Below are 16,604 nucleotides of genomic sequence, written 5' to 3' on the forward strand. Positions count from 1 at the left end.
GTAAATTTAAGAAAAGATTTAAAGAAGAACTAATACCAGTTCTTCACAAACTCTTCCAAAAAATAAAAAAGGTGGAAACACTCATTCTATGAGTCTAATATTGCCCAGATACCAAAATCCGACAAAGGTAAAAGAAGGAAAGAAAACTACATGCACACATTTTTCATAAATGTAAGGACAAATATGTTCAACAAATACTAGTAAACTATACTCAGCAACACATAAAAAGGAATATAAACCATGACTGAGTGGGAGTTATCCCATAAATGAAAGGTCAGTTTAACATTCAAAAATCAATTAACTTAATATAACATATCAATAAAGGACAAAAATCACATGATCAACTCAATAGATACAGAAAAACCATTAACAAAATCCAACGTGGTATAATACACAAGAAACTAGGAATAGAAGGAAAATTCCTCAATCTGACAAAGGACATTTACAGAAACAAATACATAATACTTAATGGCAAAAAAAAGACTGACTCCTTTCCCAGAAAGATAAAGAACAAGATAAAATGTTCACTCTTGGTATTTCTAGTCAATATTTTAATTATATGGGTAATTATAGAAGACAATTTTTCTCATCTTTGATTTCTTGAATAGATAATTGACCACTTAAGCAAAAGTAATAACAACATATTTTGAATTTTATAATAGAATTAGAAGTAAAATATATGATAACAGTAGAACTCAGGTCAGAAGAGAGAAATGGAAGTACATTGCTATAAAGTTCTTATACTATATGTGAGCTGGTGTAATATTCTTGGTAGATCAACTATTTATAAAATAATAAAGAATCATAGCTAGTAATTCAAAGGTAAAGATAAAAAGGTATGCTAAAAATATTCAATTAGAGGCTGGCCCCATGGCCGTTTGGTTAAAGTTCCATGCGCTCTACTTCGGCAGCCAGGATTTGTGGATTCGAATCCTGGGCGTGGACCTACTGCACTCGTCAGCCATGCTGTGGAGGCATCCCACATGCAAAAAAAAAAGACGAAGATTGGCACAGATGTTAGCTCAGAGCTACTCTTCCTCAAGCAAAAAATATATATATATATTCAATTCATCTAAAATAAGGCAGGGAGAGAGGAAATAAGGAATATATATGCATATATGGTCAATTGTTTCCAACAACATGACAGGTTATTTCAGTGTGAAAATGATAGTCCTTTCAATAGATAGTTCTGGAACAACTGGATAGTCTATGTCAAAAAAAATAGGCATTAACCCTTATTTCGCAATGTATGAAAATTAACTCCAAATATGTAATTTAATCATGTATCTAAAAATGAGAGCAAAACTTATAAAACTTCTACAAAAATATTTTTGAGCTTATAGATACTGAAGGCACCCGACATCCTTTCCTTCTGCTGTCTCCATGACAGCAGTCTTTCAGTTTTCAGATGTCCATTATCTGAAACATGGAAATAGGACGGATTAATCATTACTAACTTTAATGCAAATCAGCCACTTTATTGTGGAAATCCTGAGCATTTCTGTAGCTGAGATCAATGCTCAAAATACCTGTCAATAGCCTATAAATAATGTTTATTCTCCAGAGTACTCTAAACTAAATCCCCTCGCCTTCCCTAGCACACATTTCTCACAGTCTTTTTCTAACAGTGTAATCTTCCACAAAGTTCTCATTAATCTGCCTTGGAGCAGGAGTGTTTTAAAGAAAGGATGGCCTGTTAGCAGGTTAGTGATCATTTTCTGCCCTTGGGAACCCAGAGAAGGCCAGGTTACGCATGTACGCATCGTGACCGTCACACATCAAAAAATGCTCATCAGCTTTGCCAGCCTCTTGATTATAATCCATTTGGGGGGATGTCACACTTCACTGAAAGTTACTTTATAACACATAACCTTTGCAATTTTGCCTGAAGGCTGCAAACTTTAGATGTTTTTCCACATAATGGAAAGATGAGATCTAAAATTGCTCATTTTTCATTAAAAAAATACATTTGTGAAACATAACACCATGGTATATCATCTTGTGTTTCAAGGGTATAGAGGTCACTTTCTCAAATATGTGTTTAGGCTCTGGAGAAAAAGACAAAAAACATTACATTGTAAAAACTTAGTATTTCCTTTTTTAAAAATGAAACTGTAGACTTTTTTCCAGATAAAGCAATTGCTCCATTCCAACCATTTCTTTTTACTATGTGCTTAATGTTGTTTGTAGTGCTTTCAACTCAAAAATCATGGTATTAGCATTTTCATGGATCATGTTTTAGATGGGGGGAGGATTTCTCTGCAGTAGCAGATAATGGAAAGTGGGTCTAGTGGGTGACGAGATAACAGAGTTGAGACAGATGATAGGTAAAACAGCACATGCCAATAAGGGATAGGCATTTGAAATGTAAAGACCATATACTTATAATTTCATTGGCTGGATAAAGTAGGGAGAGGAGACAAAATGGAAGGTTATCAACCTTATTATCTTTATTGGATGTTTATTTTGTACAGTGGAGAATTTTATCTTTAGGAAAGCAGAGGTCCCCACAAGGGAGCTACTATTGACACTCAGCTATGGTTTAACAGGCAATTAGGCCTTTTGTGATTAGACAAATACAACAACCTGAGAGGGCGGGAAATATTGGTTCTAATTTTGCAGATGAATTCTAGAAGTAGAGGCTGATTGAATAACATCAACTCTTACCACAGCAGGTAAAACCTACTGATCCTGGAGTAGAAAAGGGAAATCAAGACCACACAATGAAGCCACTTGCTCTCTCCATGACCTTCCAAGTTTCTGGCATAGTTATTGAATATTTATCACATCAAAACACTGTACTAGGCATGATGGGAAAATAAACAAGTATGTAAAACCTGACTCCTATCGTTGAGGAGATTACAAGTCGATATTTACATATCTATATGATGTTATGGTATAGTAGTAAACTTGAATCTTGTCACCACCATTTATTAAATTTAGGAATTTGGGGTAATTGTTTAACTTCTCTATCTTTCAAATCAATCTTTCAAGGTTGTTATTAGGACTGGAGATATCATATATTAATAGCCTAGTACATACCAAACCCTCAATAAACGATAACTTTTATTATGTGTTCATACACATAAACTATGCTCACCTTCACTTTCTTAAAATAAAATATAGAATTAGAACAAGTCCATCAGTCTACTCTTAGAATTTTAATGATTATAACTTAGGATTTCACAGAAATATCACCTGCTTATTCCAAATTGGCTTCTACATAAGTAGAGTTCCATAGATACAGACTGGTGTGCAAATGGAGAATGATATTGTGGAGTCTTATGTTAAGATAAAAAATGATTTTCTTAAGGGGCCAGCCCGGTGGTGCAGCAGTTAAGTGCACATGTTGCGCTTCCGTGGCCCGGGGTTCGCCAGTTTGGATCCCGGGTGAGGACATGGCACCACTTGGCATGCAATGCTGTGGTAGGCATCCCACATATAAAGTAGAGAAAGATGGGCATGGATGTTAGCTCAGGGCCAGTCTTCCTCAGCAAAAAGAGGAGGACTGGCAGTAGTTAACTCAGGGCTAATCTTCCTCAAAATAATAATAATAATAATTTTCTTGAAAAGAATGGCCCCTTTATTGAATTATCATATAAAACATCTGATACTAGGAGAGAAATAAAAAGGATTCAAAGAGAGAAAAATTAGAAATGCGAAACAATTTTCTCATGGAAATACTTCAGCTGATTTTCCCAAAGAAAGTGAATGTAAATAATGAAATAGGTCTCTAGAAGAGAGAGTAAACTGAAAGGAACTGAGCGTAATGCTGATATCTCTTAAACAAAACAACCATCATTTGACATGCAATATAACTTGGTGATTAAGAACATGGATTCTGAAGTCAAATTGCTTGGGTTCAAATCCCACCTCTGGCACTGTAGCATTTTTTGACAAGTTCTTTATTTGTCTATACATCAAAATGGAATGACATTAGTACCTACCTCATCATATTGTTATAATAATTAACTGAGTTATTGTATACAAAGTGCTTAGAACAATGCCTGGCATATAGTAAATCCTAAATAAATGTTATCATCATCATCATCACTATCATCATTAAAATTATAATTCCAGACATGGTGAGCACAATTCTGAGAAGCATTGCAAAAGAGGCAATTTCACAGAGCCGAGAAGAAAGGATTCTTTTGACTGTGGTTAGTTAACTTATTTGGTGAGAATTCTATGCCAATTTGTCCAAAGGCAAAGGTTTGACTTTCCTGTGGGTCTCTTGGCTACATTCCATGACCGTAGATTAAGACACTGACCAGCTGTATTCAATGAATTTTCCCGGTTTTAACAAGATGACTGGTGAGAAAATGTAAATTAGTTAATCCAAATTCATGAATAACTTTAGAAAACATGACTCTATAAATACATTCCTATTGATCATAGCTTAGTCATATAGTCTTAATGTATTATAAATTCTAGGATTGGAAAAATATTTAAAGATGATCTGGAGCCAAGTTATTAATTTTTGCAGGAAAAAAATAGACTCAGAGACCAAACAATGATAAACAAGATCACATGCTTACTTCAAGGCAAAGCTAGAACTCTTAGCCCATGTTTTGTTTTGTTTTGTTTTTCCATTACCCCACATTCATTAAATATAGAATTTCTTTTATTATCTCTGAGAACTTCCTACTTAAAAATTCTATTTCTGTCATTATAGTTTATTATTCCATTATGAAGAACTCAGTCCCAGTAACAGAATGTGAGACTTTGAAGGCCCTGTTGGAAAGGCCTTAGAAGGCCATTTTTGTTAGAAAAATTTGAAGCCAATTTTAAGTATTAAGTGTGTAAGGTAAGGAGTGACATTACCTGACAAACTTTTAAAAGATCTCTTTGCAATAGATCCCTTTAGAATAGATGGTGGGGAGGAGCAAGGATCAATTAGGAGGTTATTGCAATAACCCAAGTGAGAGATGATTGTGGCTTGGGCCAGGATAACAGCAATGAGAATGGCAATAGGTTCTCAAAGTCTGGATATGTTTTGATGACAGCACCAATAACATTTCCTTCTATGTTGGATGTGAAGTATGAGAGAAAACGAGAAGTCACAGAGGCAAGGGAATATAAATCTTCATTCAGGAAGTTCTAATTTTTTTTAACTAAATGTTTCTCTGCAATCTACAGCATGACTTATTTATCATCACCTCTATGAAAAGAGGTCCATCTAAATGCCCTCTTGTGAATCTGGCAGCAGCCAGAATCATACCAAGTACTGTGAAACTAAACAATGCCTCCTGACCTCAAAGGAGTTTATCATTTGGTAGATGAAACTCCCTTTAAACAAGAGGGAGATATATTTGACAGCATTATAAATATAAAATATATGAATATAAGAAACTTGATGTTAAACTAGAACCCTTCTGGACAAGTCTGCTGAAATGAGGGAACCAAGCCCACCAAAGGTCCACTTGGGGTAGAATTCATCCTACAGGAAGAGGGACAATCAAGATCTGATGGGCAGGCTAATTCTAGGCATGGTGTAGTGTTACTACTTGGCTTTGTCTCATGCTCGGCTCCCTATGGACTCTCATCTCTCCCAGGGAAGGGAGAGAGCTGTGAACAAAGAAGGAAAAGAGGCTGTTTTCCCAAAAATCCTCTAAGATATGAGAGTAAAAGCCAATACTACTCTGATAGAAACTCAGAGAATGTAGCCCAGAAAAGCAGAGAAGCACCAAGTATAGCATAGGTTTGGCATCTCAAGGGCTCCATTCATCATTGGCAGTAACCATTGGTACAGGGTGCAATGTCCTTAGAAGCTCATGTGTTCATTGTGATGATAGTTCCCTGGGTCATGTCAGTGGAACCCAGCAGAGGTGAGAAAGAGAGGGATAAAAGAGGCAGATATCACCTGTAGCTGACCTCTTCTCGAGCAATCACATGTGAGACAGAAATACTTGTACGAGCTCAGCTGCATCATTAGCAGGTAAGCAAGAGCCAGGGACATAATTTCACATGACCATCCTTGTCCAGCTTTTAAGTAATGATGATGAAATGAGTTCTTTACACTCCAGGTATTCACTGCAGCATTTGTATAATTATAATTCATAATTAGACAGTCTGTATACCCCTAAAGCTCACATATTTGCCACATCTGTTCAAGATCTCCAGAATCCAGGTAGAGAGTTTCTTCAGGGATATTAAAAAGAATAAATTCTGCAAAACAGACTATTGTTGTTTTGAAGATGGTAAACTTGAGAATTTTTTTAAACAAGCACCCTTCATGAAAGCAGTCATTTTACAAAATCAAGTAAAGGACTGAGTATCTGTAGGCCATCCGTCCTGGTGCATAGATTAAGAACCTTCTTACGTATAACACTTCAACCATGCTACTCACATCCTTTTCACTCACAGAGGAAATAATACTCCTCTTTAAATACTCCTTCTTAAAAGACTTGCTTTCTTAAGTGACTCCACAAAACTCCATCATGCTGAAGAAGCCAAAATGACACTTCACGGCAGTGTGCCAATTGTACCCAAATTCAATAGTTTTCTTAATCTTGAATTACACTTTGACCTTGACTCTATACTTCCTTATGTCTAGAGAGTATTTCTTTGTTTCGTTATTCATTCAGTTGTATTTCTATCCTACTTTCTTCTCAAAAGTCTTTGAAGTGTCCTGTGCCTTTAGTTCCAGAAGATGGTGAGATTAGTCTTACTACTATTGTAGTCATTCCCACAAGAGCAATGACAGAAAGGAAAGGTTCAGTGAGGATGTCCACACTCCTACTACTCAGTGTCCTAGAAAAGAGGGTCAGTGGTTGAGGCATTTCAACAAGTGAGATACAATTGTACTCTAGCCAGTAGAGGAGATTGGAGGAGAAAAAGGGATCTGGAAGATGAGTGAGACAGAATCGGACACCAGTGGAGGCTTTCATCCAAGTAAACTCAGTAAGTTCCTTGGAAAAATGTAGCAGTTCCTTTATACAATATCAGAAGATGGTAATTTAAACAAGATACTTATTAGGTCAAAAACCCTATGAAAAATACAATGATATGGAAAATCTATTCCCACACAAGTACATATGATCTGGAAAGAAGAGCAGAGATTTTGGAACCCACCACTTGCAGTTCCATAAATCACGTGCTGAAAGTCTGACGATTAGCCATCCCATAAGTCTAAGAGATTATCAAGTTCCAAAGAGCGGCAGCATATTTTCGTTTGTGTTGAGCCAGCCCTTTAAATTTCAAATCTTAATATATATTTCCATCTTCACCGCTGCCCTCCATCCACCAATACCCCGTTAAGATTTCTATGCTTAAGAAGTATGAAGACAAGCATTTGTGTGGTTGGGGGTTGGGGTAGTTGGAAGGGATGGGAAGCAAATGAAAAATGTAATTCTCTAGGACAAAACATTCCAGCAACAATTTCTCACCTTTTTCTGAAATAGTCTCCTCATCTTATCATTGACTGCTCTGCTCTTCTCTAGCAAAACAAATGACAATAGCCCCTCTCTCAAAGAGATCCAGAATTAATGTTCAGCCCAGCAGAGCACATCTCACCCCCTTCGGAGTCAGGAAGTCCAGTTTTGTGAGAGCAAGCATGTGTGTGTGTGTGTGTCTGTGTGTATATGATGGGGAAGGAGACAGAGAGAGAGAGAGAGAGAGATTTACCTTCCGATGAGTGAGAACTCGCCCACCACGCCAAGGCGCCTCATGGCGCTCAGGAGGCCTCGGACGGTCATGCCTTCACAGAAGCAGACCACCACTCTGGCCTTGGGAAGCCGCTCTCGGAGCTTGCGCAGGAGTCGGTCAAAGCTCTTCTCCCCAGCATTGCTGTAGATTTTGTCTGAATGGGCGATGCAGAGGCCTTCCTGGGCAGCCAGCTCTTTGAAAGCATCCATTCCGCTCTCCCCATAATTCCCTGTCCAGAAACAATCAGCAGATGTTCAAGACAACCTGGCAGCAGCAGCACTTAACACAATGGAATAAGGACACATTAGTCACAGGGAATGGAGAGGACAGACTTGCCAAATAATTTGTAAGTAGAACTGGGACTGAAGGAAATTCTGGATGGATTAGAGAGAGTCATCAGATGATCAAATCTGTGATAATAATGAGAAACTAACTAGGGCGCCCACAGTGAAACAAGTTTTGAGAAATGAAGGACTGCTGCCCTATTTACAACTGTGATTAATAATGGTTGTCCCAGGTTTTAGCAATGTGGGAGAGATCAGCATACTGGGGTAGGAGGTCAACCAGCACAATGAGAAGGCCCGGTCATTTGAGGGCTTGCTTCAGCGGGCTGCCTGGTTAAGATGCAGAAGCTGATGGTGATGGCAAGCCCTGCAACACTTCCATCAACAGTGAGTGAGCAAAGCAGATGGAACACCTGGCCAGGCCAGGATAAGCAAACAAAGAACAGCTACAGGGCTTAGTGAAATCCACTAACCTCTGATGAAGTAATGGGATTATGGGAGATTTGGCCTTATCTTTTGATTTTTATTATAATATCATTCTTATAGTAAAATACACTTTAAAAAATAAGAACTCATAGAAATCAGTGAACTAAATCACATATCCCGTTGTGCCAGTTCCCCCCTCTCTGCTTCACTGATGACGTTAGCCCCCACTTCAGTGCTGTCTATACCACTACTCCTTTCCCTGAGTTTGGGGATTTTGATACCCATGTAGATGATCCAATATCACCTTCGCAGTTTCTCAACCCCCTCCATCCAATGATATTCCTGTCACCCACCTACATCCATGGTCACACTTTTGACCTTGTTATCACAAATGTTTCTAATATCTCTGAATGTGGATGTCAAACATTTCAGTCTCCGTTTATCCTCTCGTACTTTTCAAGCTTGTAAATTCTTTTACCCCTACTCCAGCATTTCTTCAACCTCACAAAAAACTCAAATCCATTCACCTCCCTATTTTTCTTTCCACCCTCCCTCTCATTTGCCTCTTAGCCCAGCTTAGCTCTCGCAGCCTATCCTCATAGTCACTCCCTTGCAAATCCTTTAACTCCCTTGTGTTTTTCTGACAAAATTCTAATGCTAGTTGAAACCAACTATTCACCTGTTCCATGTCCACCCCTGAGCACCTAAGCATGGCTGGAAAAAACTCACTACCTTGATGACTGATTTTATTGAAAATTCATGAGCATACATACCAAAAGGAGAACTCAATAATGCAAGGAAATTATACTACTTCTCCCATGTAAATGAATTTTCCAAGTCTCTAACATGATTATCCTTACTCTTCTCGCCTCAAATCTCCAAACTACTGACCCCACCTGTGAACACCATCTCAGCTTGGATCTTCATTTCATATTTCAATCAGAACACAGAAAAGAACCAGACAAAAACTAATTCAGCCACACATCACAACGTCTATGAAGCTTTCTTCACTGATACTCATTTTCTCTAACATCCATCCAGTTGCAAATTTGAAGTGTTTCTGCTTCAGGATAGAGCCAATTCCTGCTCATACTAGGTTCCATCACTTTTTCTCTATTCAAGGACATGCTCCTGCAATTGTCCCCTCCTTTTATAAAATCAATTTCGCTCTTCTAATGATGTCAATAAAAAAATCCTTGGATTCTTTGTCCCACTTGAGTTCCTACCTCATTCACTCCTCCCTCCTGTTCACAGCAATAATAGCTGCCTAGGTTAGCATGTTTGCTTCACCATCTTCCATTCTCTCCTTTTTCATTCATTCTCATAACCTTAGAATCTTCTCTTGACAAGGTCACCAATGATTTCCCTGTTGCCATATTTCATGATCTCTTCTGTGTCTTCATCTTTGTCAACCACTCATCTGCATTCAACACTTGGCCACACCCTCCTTGAAACCATTTGATCCTCTCAGTTTCTGTGACACAATGCTCTCATGGTATCCTCACCATTGACTGACTAGTCCTCAATGTATTTGCTAGACTTTCTTTCCATGCTCAACCTCTAAATATTGTCATGCCAGGTCCCAGTCCTGGGAAACTTTCTCTTCATCCATACTCCCACTCTAGGTACATTCATTCAGTCATATTCCTTCAAACACCATTTGAATATCATGATTGAATCCCAAATACAGATCTTCAGACTGGACTGCCCTTTGGAGCAAAAGATTAGAATGTTCAATTGCCTACCTGACATATCCACTTATAGACAGTTCAAGCTTAATTATCTGAAATAGAATTTTTCCCCCTCTACCTTGCAAATAGGCTCATTCCCGACACCTCCTATTAGGAAATAATACCATTACACACCAAGTTGCTCAATAACAAGATTTAGGAACTGTTTTGGTTTCTACCTTTCTCTCATATTTCCAGATCCATTCCTGTAGATTCTATTTCTAAAATGCTCCTAAACCAATCTCTTTCCTCTGTTTCCATCTCTGCCACCCTAAGCCAAGTGTCTTAGGTCAGGTTCCCAAAAAACGCCTGAGATAGAGATTCTTGTTCAAGCTATTTATTGAGGAGAGGAACAAGAGAATCAGGGAAGGACAGGAGAGGAATGCTAAGCAGGAATGTCATCTCGGCTAGAGATTAGCTTCAGTCTGACTCCCCAAAGGAACTGCTAGAGCACAAATTGTACCACAGAGTTGGCCCCACCTTTAGACAAGGGGACCTGCTCATCAATCAGTCATTGGCCAAGATCTGTGAGAGGGGAGAGGCTGTGTAGTCTCCCAGGAAGGGGTCAGCTAGAATTTATGAATGCCTTCTCTCAGAGGAGCTTGGTGATTGATGCACAAGGCAGGTATACAGCATCTGAGCAGGTCACTGACAGCATCTTCTACCCCAAGTAACTATCAGTTCTTGCCTAGACAACTGCCCTAGACTCCTCATTGGTCTCCTTGCTTCCAGTCTTGTTCCCAATGATTCGTTCCACACCTAGCAAACAGAGTGATCTGTTAAGGTATGAATCAGATTATATCACTCCTCTGCAGAAAGCTCCAGTTGTTTCCCAACATACTTGGAATGACACCAAGACTCCTTCCCCTGAACTACCAGGCTGTACATGGGCTGAGCCTTCCAATTTCTCCAAACCCATCTCTGCCCACTTCTCCTCCCTCACCTTCTCCAGCCCCATCACCTTATTTCTCCCCCTGGAATACCCTGAACTCACTCATGCCTCTGGATCAGCTGTTTCCATCACCTGAAAAGATGCTCTTCTACAGATGTTCTGTCAATCTTGTCTTAACATAAATATCAGCTCCTCCAAAAAGTCTTTCGTGATCAGTTAGTTTGAAAGACCCTCCCAGTAAACCTTGACCAAGTCCTTTGAATTTATCTTAGTACATATACCTGATATTTTTTCTTGTTTGTTTTTCTCTTCCTCCTAGAATCTGAGCTCCATGAGAACACCTGTTTATGATTTGTTCAATGATGTACCCTTAGTACTTATAATCGTTCTAGACACTAAATGCACAGTAAAAGTGCATTTGTTGTAACAGCCCAACAGAGAAAGGGTCAAAGTTTATAAATAAGCAATTTAAACAAAATAAGTAAGAGTGGGTAACAAGCATGTGAAAAAATCACGGAATTTCATTAATTATCAAGAGCATGCAATTAAAACCAGATACTGTTACTGTTTTTTCATATATTAGGTTGCCAGAATTTCAAAGATGAATAACATTCAGTGTTGGCAAGATACAAATAAATTCACATTTGGTGAAAGCAGTTCAAACTTTTGGTGGACAACTTGGCAGTGGTTTTCAAAATGTTTCAAGATAAATATCACATAAATACAGCAATAGTTAAGTCAAAATAATTTTAAAAGAATGATATTATTCAAAAAAGGACTGAGGACTTAAATCTCAACATCTATAAAATTTCCATGGACACTGTAATGAAACCTAAGAGGATTTTCCTATATTTTTGAAAGAAAGCTTTCTTGTTTCTTTTTTCATAAGATTGAATTATCAATTAATGTATTTGTCTTTTAATTTAACCAGCTTTAATGGCCTAATCCTTGTCCAGTTAATCCCAAATGGAATCATTAACAAGTCACAAAATCCTCAGCTCCATGGACTGTGGAAACGCATCATGGATCAGACAAGAGGGATCGACTGACTATAAGGGAGAAAACTGCAGCTGGCAAGTGAATGCTCACCTGTCTGCAGAAGAGGGTATGAGGAAGGAAGTCAGATGTTGCCTTCTCATAACTAATGCAGGTTCGGGAATCTACAAGGTGCATAGACATCACCAGCCAACTCTCTCAGCAAAAGGCACTGCCAATCTGTCAGAAAATGGTCTTGCAAGGGGAATAACTTTACTGCTGAGGAACCCACTCTTTGACTTCAATCACAGAAAACTATTTTATTCCTTTATCAAAATGCATGCAGATTAAATGAATAAGAATTTTCTTCTCTTTCAAATAAGAAAAGCCTTATTTTTTAAATCTAGTAAAAGCCTTAGACATATTCTGTCCAAACTCTTCAGGTTATAGACAAGGAAATTGAGGCACAGAGAGGAGAAATGGCTCGCCAATGGGCATGAAGCTTGTTTGCGTTAAAACTGAAGCAACTCTACATGACTTGACTCTTGTGTTACTCCTTATTTCTCTTAATAGCAAAAAGCAATTAAATGTGTATGTTTTCATAACCCAAATTAATGTCTTCACAGATCAATTGGTTTCATGAAATATTTGTCCCAACTTCTTTATTCGTATTTTCTTGTTCAAATAGCAATTCTTCGTTATACAAATTGATAGAGAGCTGAGTGTCATGTGTTGGATCATGTTTAAACTGCCCATTTCTCTCACAATGCATAAAAGACCCCTAACTGGTATATAAATTTCCATGAGGGTAGCTCTCAACAAAGGAAGAACAACAATAATAACTTGTATTTTTATAAATCTTTATACTTTAAAACTTGCATTCATAAACATTATCTTATTTGACTCTTGCAACAGCCCTGTTGCACTCATTATACTGATAATAGTACTAGACACAAAGGACATAGAAAGTGAGGAGCAAACAGTCTCCAGGAAGCTAAAAATCATCTGATTGTCGTTTAGTAGCAGCAGAACTAATGACATGACAAGGGTGAGTATAAGTATCTAATAGAGGTGCTATGTGTTAGGAATCAGGAAAAGCTCCCTAAAAGAAAAGTGCCACTTGTTAGCAAGGATGTGTAGAAGAAGGAACTCTTGTGCACTCTTGGTGGGAACACAAATTGGGATAGCCATTGTGGAAAACAGTATGCAGTTCTTCAAAAATTTAAAAATAGAATTAACATATGATCCAGCAATCCCACTACTGGGTATATATTCGAAGGAGTTAAAATTGGTATCTCAAAGAGATATCTTCACTCCCATATTTATTGCACGGTTATTCACAATAGCCAACATATGAAAACAACTTGGTGTCCATTGACTGATGAATGGATAAAGAAAATATGGTATATGTATATGTATGTATGTACACACACACACACACACACACACACACACACACACACACAGTGGAATATTAGCTATAAAAAAAGGAAATCCCACCATGTGCAACAACATGGATGAACCCGGAAAACATTATACTAAGTGAAACGTCAGACATAGAAGGACAAGCACTATATGATCTTACTTATGTGTGGAACCTCAAAAAGTCAAACTCAAAGAACCAGAATGTAGAATGGTGGTTACCAGGGGTTGAGGAGTGAGAAAAATGGGGAGAAGTCGGTCAAAGGGTACAAACTTTCAGTTGTAAGATGAGTAAGCTCTGGGGATCTAATATACAGCACAGTGACTTTATAGTTAACGATACATATTATTATACATAATAATATATAGTTAAAATACATATATAATATACTTGAAATTTGCTAAGAATAGATCTTAAATGTTCTCACCACAAAACAAAAAAGGTAACTGTGTGAGGTAATGGATGCAAATCAACTTGACTGTGATAATCATTTTACAACGTATATGTATATCAAACTGTCATGTTGTACACCTTAAATATATACACTTTCATTTGTCAATTATACCTCAATAAAGCTAGCAGGAAAAAAGACACCTTCTTTATCCTGGGTCTTAAAATATAAACAGATTTTCCACAGATAGAAATAAAACTAGAAGACGTGTACTCTTTGCCTGTCCCAGACTGAAAATAAAATGCTCAGCCCAGGGCCCGGCCTCTGGCTCCCCTCTCCTTTCCATCCTGCCACTCAGGCCTCCTCTTGCCTTTCCTGGTATTGAAGAATTTATTTAGATACTTCTCTGTGCAGCCCTGGAAGGAGCTGTGAATATATAAACAAGCGATTTTTAATAAAACTCTGAAAAAATAAAAGGGCCATGTAATTGTAAACACTCAGACCTGGTAGAGAGCCACATATTCCCACTCAATTAGCAAATAGTGTACTGAGCTCTCAACTTGAAGAAATTCCCTTTAGCTGTGCGCTTAAAGAGTCATCAAAAAATATTGAACATTGACTCTGCCTTCAATTTGATGACTATTTACTATGTGTCTGGTGCTGTGCTAAATATCTGAGCACCTCATTTATTCAGCACAACAACTCCATATAAAAGTTATAACTCCTTTCTTACTGATGAGAACATGGAAGCCTAGGAGGTTAAGTAACTTACCCAATGTCATACAGTGGTGGATCTAGGATTTAACATCTAACTCAGAAGTTCTTGCTCATAACCACTATTTTATACTGCCACTCACATGGACTTATAATACAGCTGTGAAGGCAAGCACAAGCACACAAAAGCCAGCAAAAATAATAAGCTGTATATGCTACATGGAAAATAAAAAATACCGTAACACTACATTTCAGAATAAGAGAGGAGGCATGATCAGAGAACACCTCTTGGGAAAAGTAGGAATGAAATTGGGCCTTGAAGAATTTAAGCAAGTGATTGGCATTCAAGGTGAATGGGAATGAATGAGAATCCACAAAAGGTATTTTAGAGGCAATGAGTAGAGAAGTCCCACTGGAGCAGAAGGTTCATGGTTTATAGAATGACACTCTATACAGCCAATCTCTGGTGAAGCATCTGGCATACCACAAGACTGCAACATGGAAATGTGCTATATGCTGCTGTGTTGTAGCAGATTTTATAACAGACTTTATCACTGCTACGATGTTGCCTAAAACCTAGAAAGTAAGAAAGAAAGGGAAGAGCGGCATCCGACAAAACCCATAAAATGTAAAATTAGAATATGTTGAAAAATCTTAATTTCTATCTTATGTGACAAAAAGATTTATAGAAAGTAAATCAAGATATTCTATAAAACCTAGCTTCTAAACAGAACTTATGGGAAGGTTTATGAGAGAGAACATGAGGTTTACAAAGAAATCCGAATTGTTTGAATAGTTATATTCAATCAAATGTCATATTATAATTATCTGAACATAATAGAAGTAGACATTATTGTCTACACAAGGACAAAATTTAAAAAGATACTAGAAGTTGGGGTAAAAATAGAACTATCTCAGGAGAGAAAAATCAATGGCTACAACTCTGAATTTTCTAAGCTGCATATGATTTTGAAGAAGTTAGATCTGATTATTATCCAACCAGATCAACAGACATTCATTCATAAAAGATTGATTTGTAGTGATTTGATAGCTAAGTTTCATTGATTAAGCAAGCAATGAAATAAAATTGTCTTGGATTTTGTAATCATCTTGATGAACTGTCATCATGGCAAAAAGTAGGCAATACAGACTAGTCTTTATATTGTTTTTTCTTCTACTTTTAAAATATTGAGGACATATTTAAGAAACAATCTGAGCTCCATTTGGTGACTAAAATAACATTTAGCCATCATGTTAGACCAAGTCCAAATGCTATTATTACATCTTCATAAATTATCCTCGTCAAAAACTGCATTCAACATAGCTCATCCCTACATATTTATGCATCAGTTGTATGAGGGGAAACATTCATATAGGGAAAATATGTAGATATTTCTTCACTTTCCTTAAAGAAAAAATGTTTTCCCTTTGAAAGGTCCACTAGTCTATGCTCTAGACTGCCTTAAGCCCTACCTTATTTCGTGCTTGCATTCCTTGCTTGGTTTTCTGTTGTAATCTTAGGCTCCCCTGACGATGAAATCCCTTGGATCATGGACCAGTCCCTGTCCACAGTGCTGAAAACTCGTCATTCTGCCTCTTGGGACGTCTTGGACAAATAGGATAATATCTCATTTTTAAAAGAATTATGATGAAGAAAGTTGATTTCACAGCACCTTATGGAAACCTACTGCAATATTCAACAATCATCACTATCAGAAAATCCTTCTTTTTGACGTTTATTCCTTACAATGAAATCTTAATCCATTTCCTCTTCATTCTCAGTAGAGACACATATTAGCTGGTTTGAATTTTTTTTTTTTTTTGGAAGTCACAATTCAACTTTATCTTCTCCCAAAGAAACAAAACAACCTATTACTTTAACCTTTCCTGACAAGCTTTTAATTCGTTTGGTTCTCCCACTTAATACCTAGAAAATGTTTTGGCTCGCCTGCCTCCATCCACACACCTGCTGTCAGCACTATGATTCTGGTCAGTTAGAGGTGAGTGAGTCATCATTAAGTGAATTTGTGTGCAAGGTCAATGAAGGAACTAGCTCACACAGGGCAATCACAGAACAAAAGGGAATTATTTTTACCAGCAATTTCCCAACCTCACTTCTAAC

General features: G+C 37.6%; 1 protein-coding gene across 1 annotated transcript in view; it reads right to left on the bottom strand.

Annotated features, from left to right (window-relative positions):
• GRM1 (glutamate metabotropic receptor 1) overlaps positions 1 to 16,604 on the bottom strand; it is a 371,895-nt gene that overhangs the window by 252,891 nt on the left and 102,400 nt on the right. The window contains exon 2 of the mRNA XM_046670628.1: positions 7,627 to 7,876. Within this exon, the coding sequence (XP_046526584.1) occupies positions 7,627 to 7,876 (250 nt within the window). The remainder of the gene's footprint in view (positions 1 to 7,626; positions 7,877 to 16,604) is intronic.

Source organism: Equus quagga, chromosome 8 (genome assembly GCF_021613505.1).
Source record: "Equus quagga isolate Etosha38 chromosome 8, UCLA_HA_Equagga_1.0, whole genome shotgun sequence".
Classification (NCBI taxonomy): Eukaryota; Metazoa; Chordata; class Mammalia; order Perissodactyla; family Equidae; genus Equus; species Equus quagga.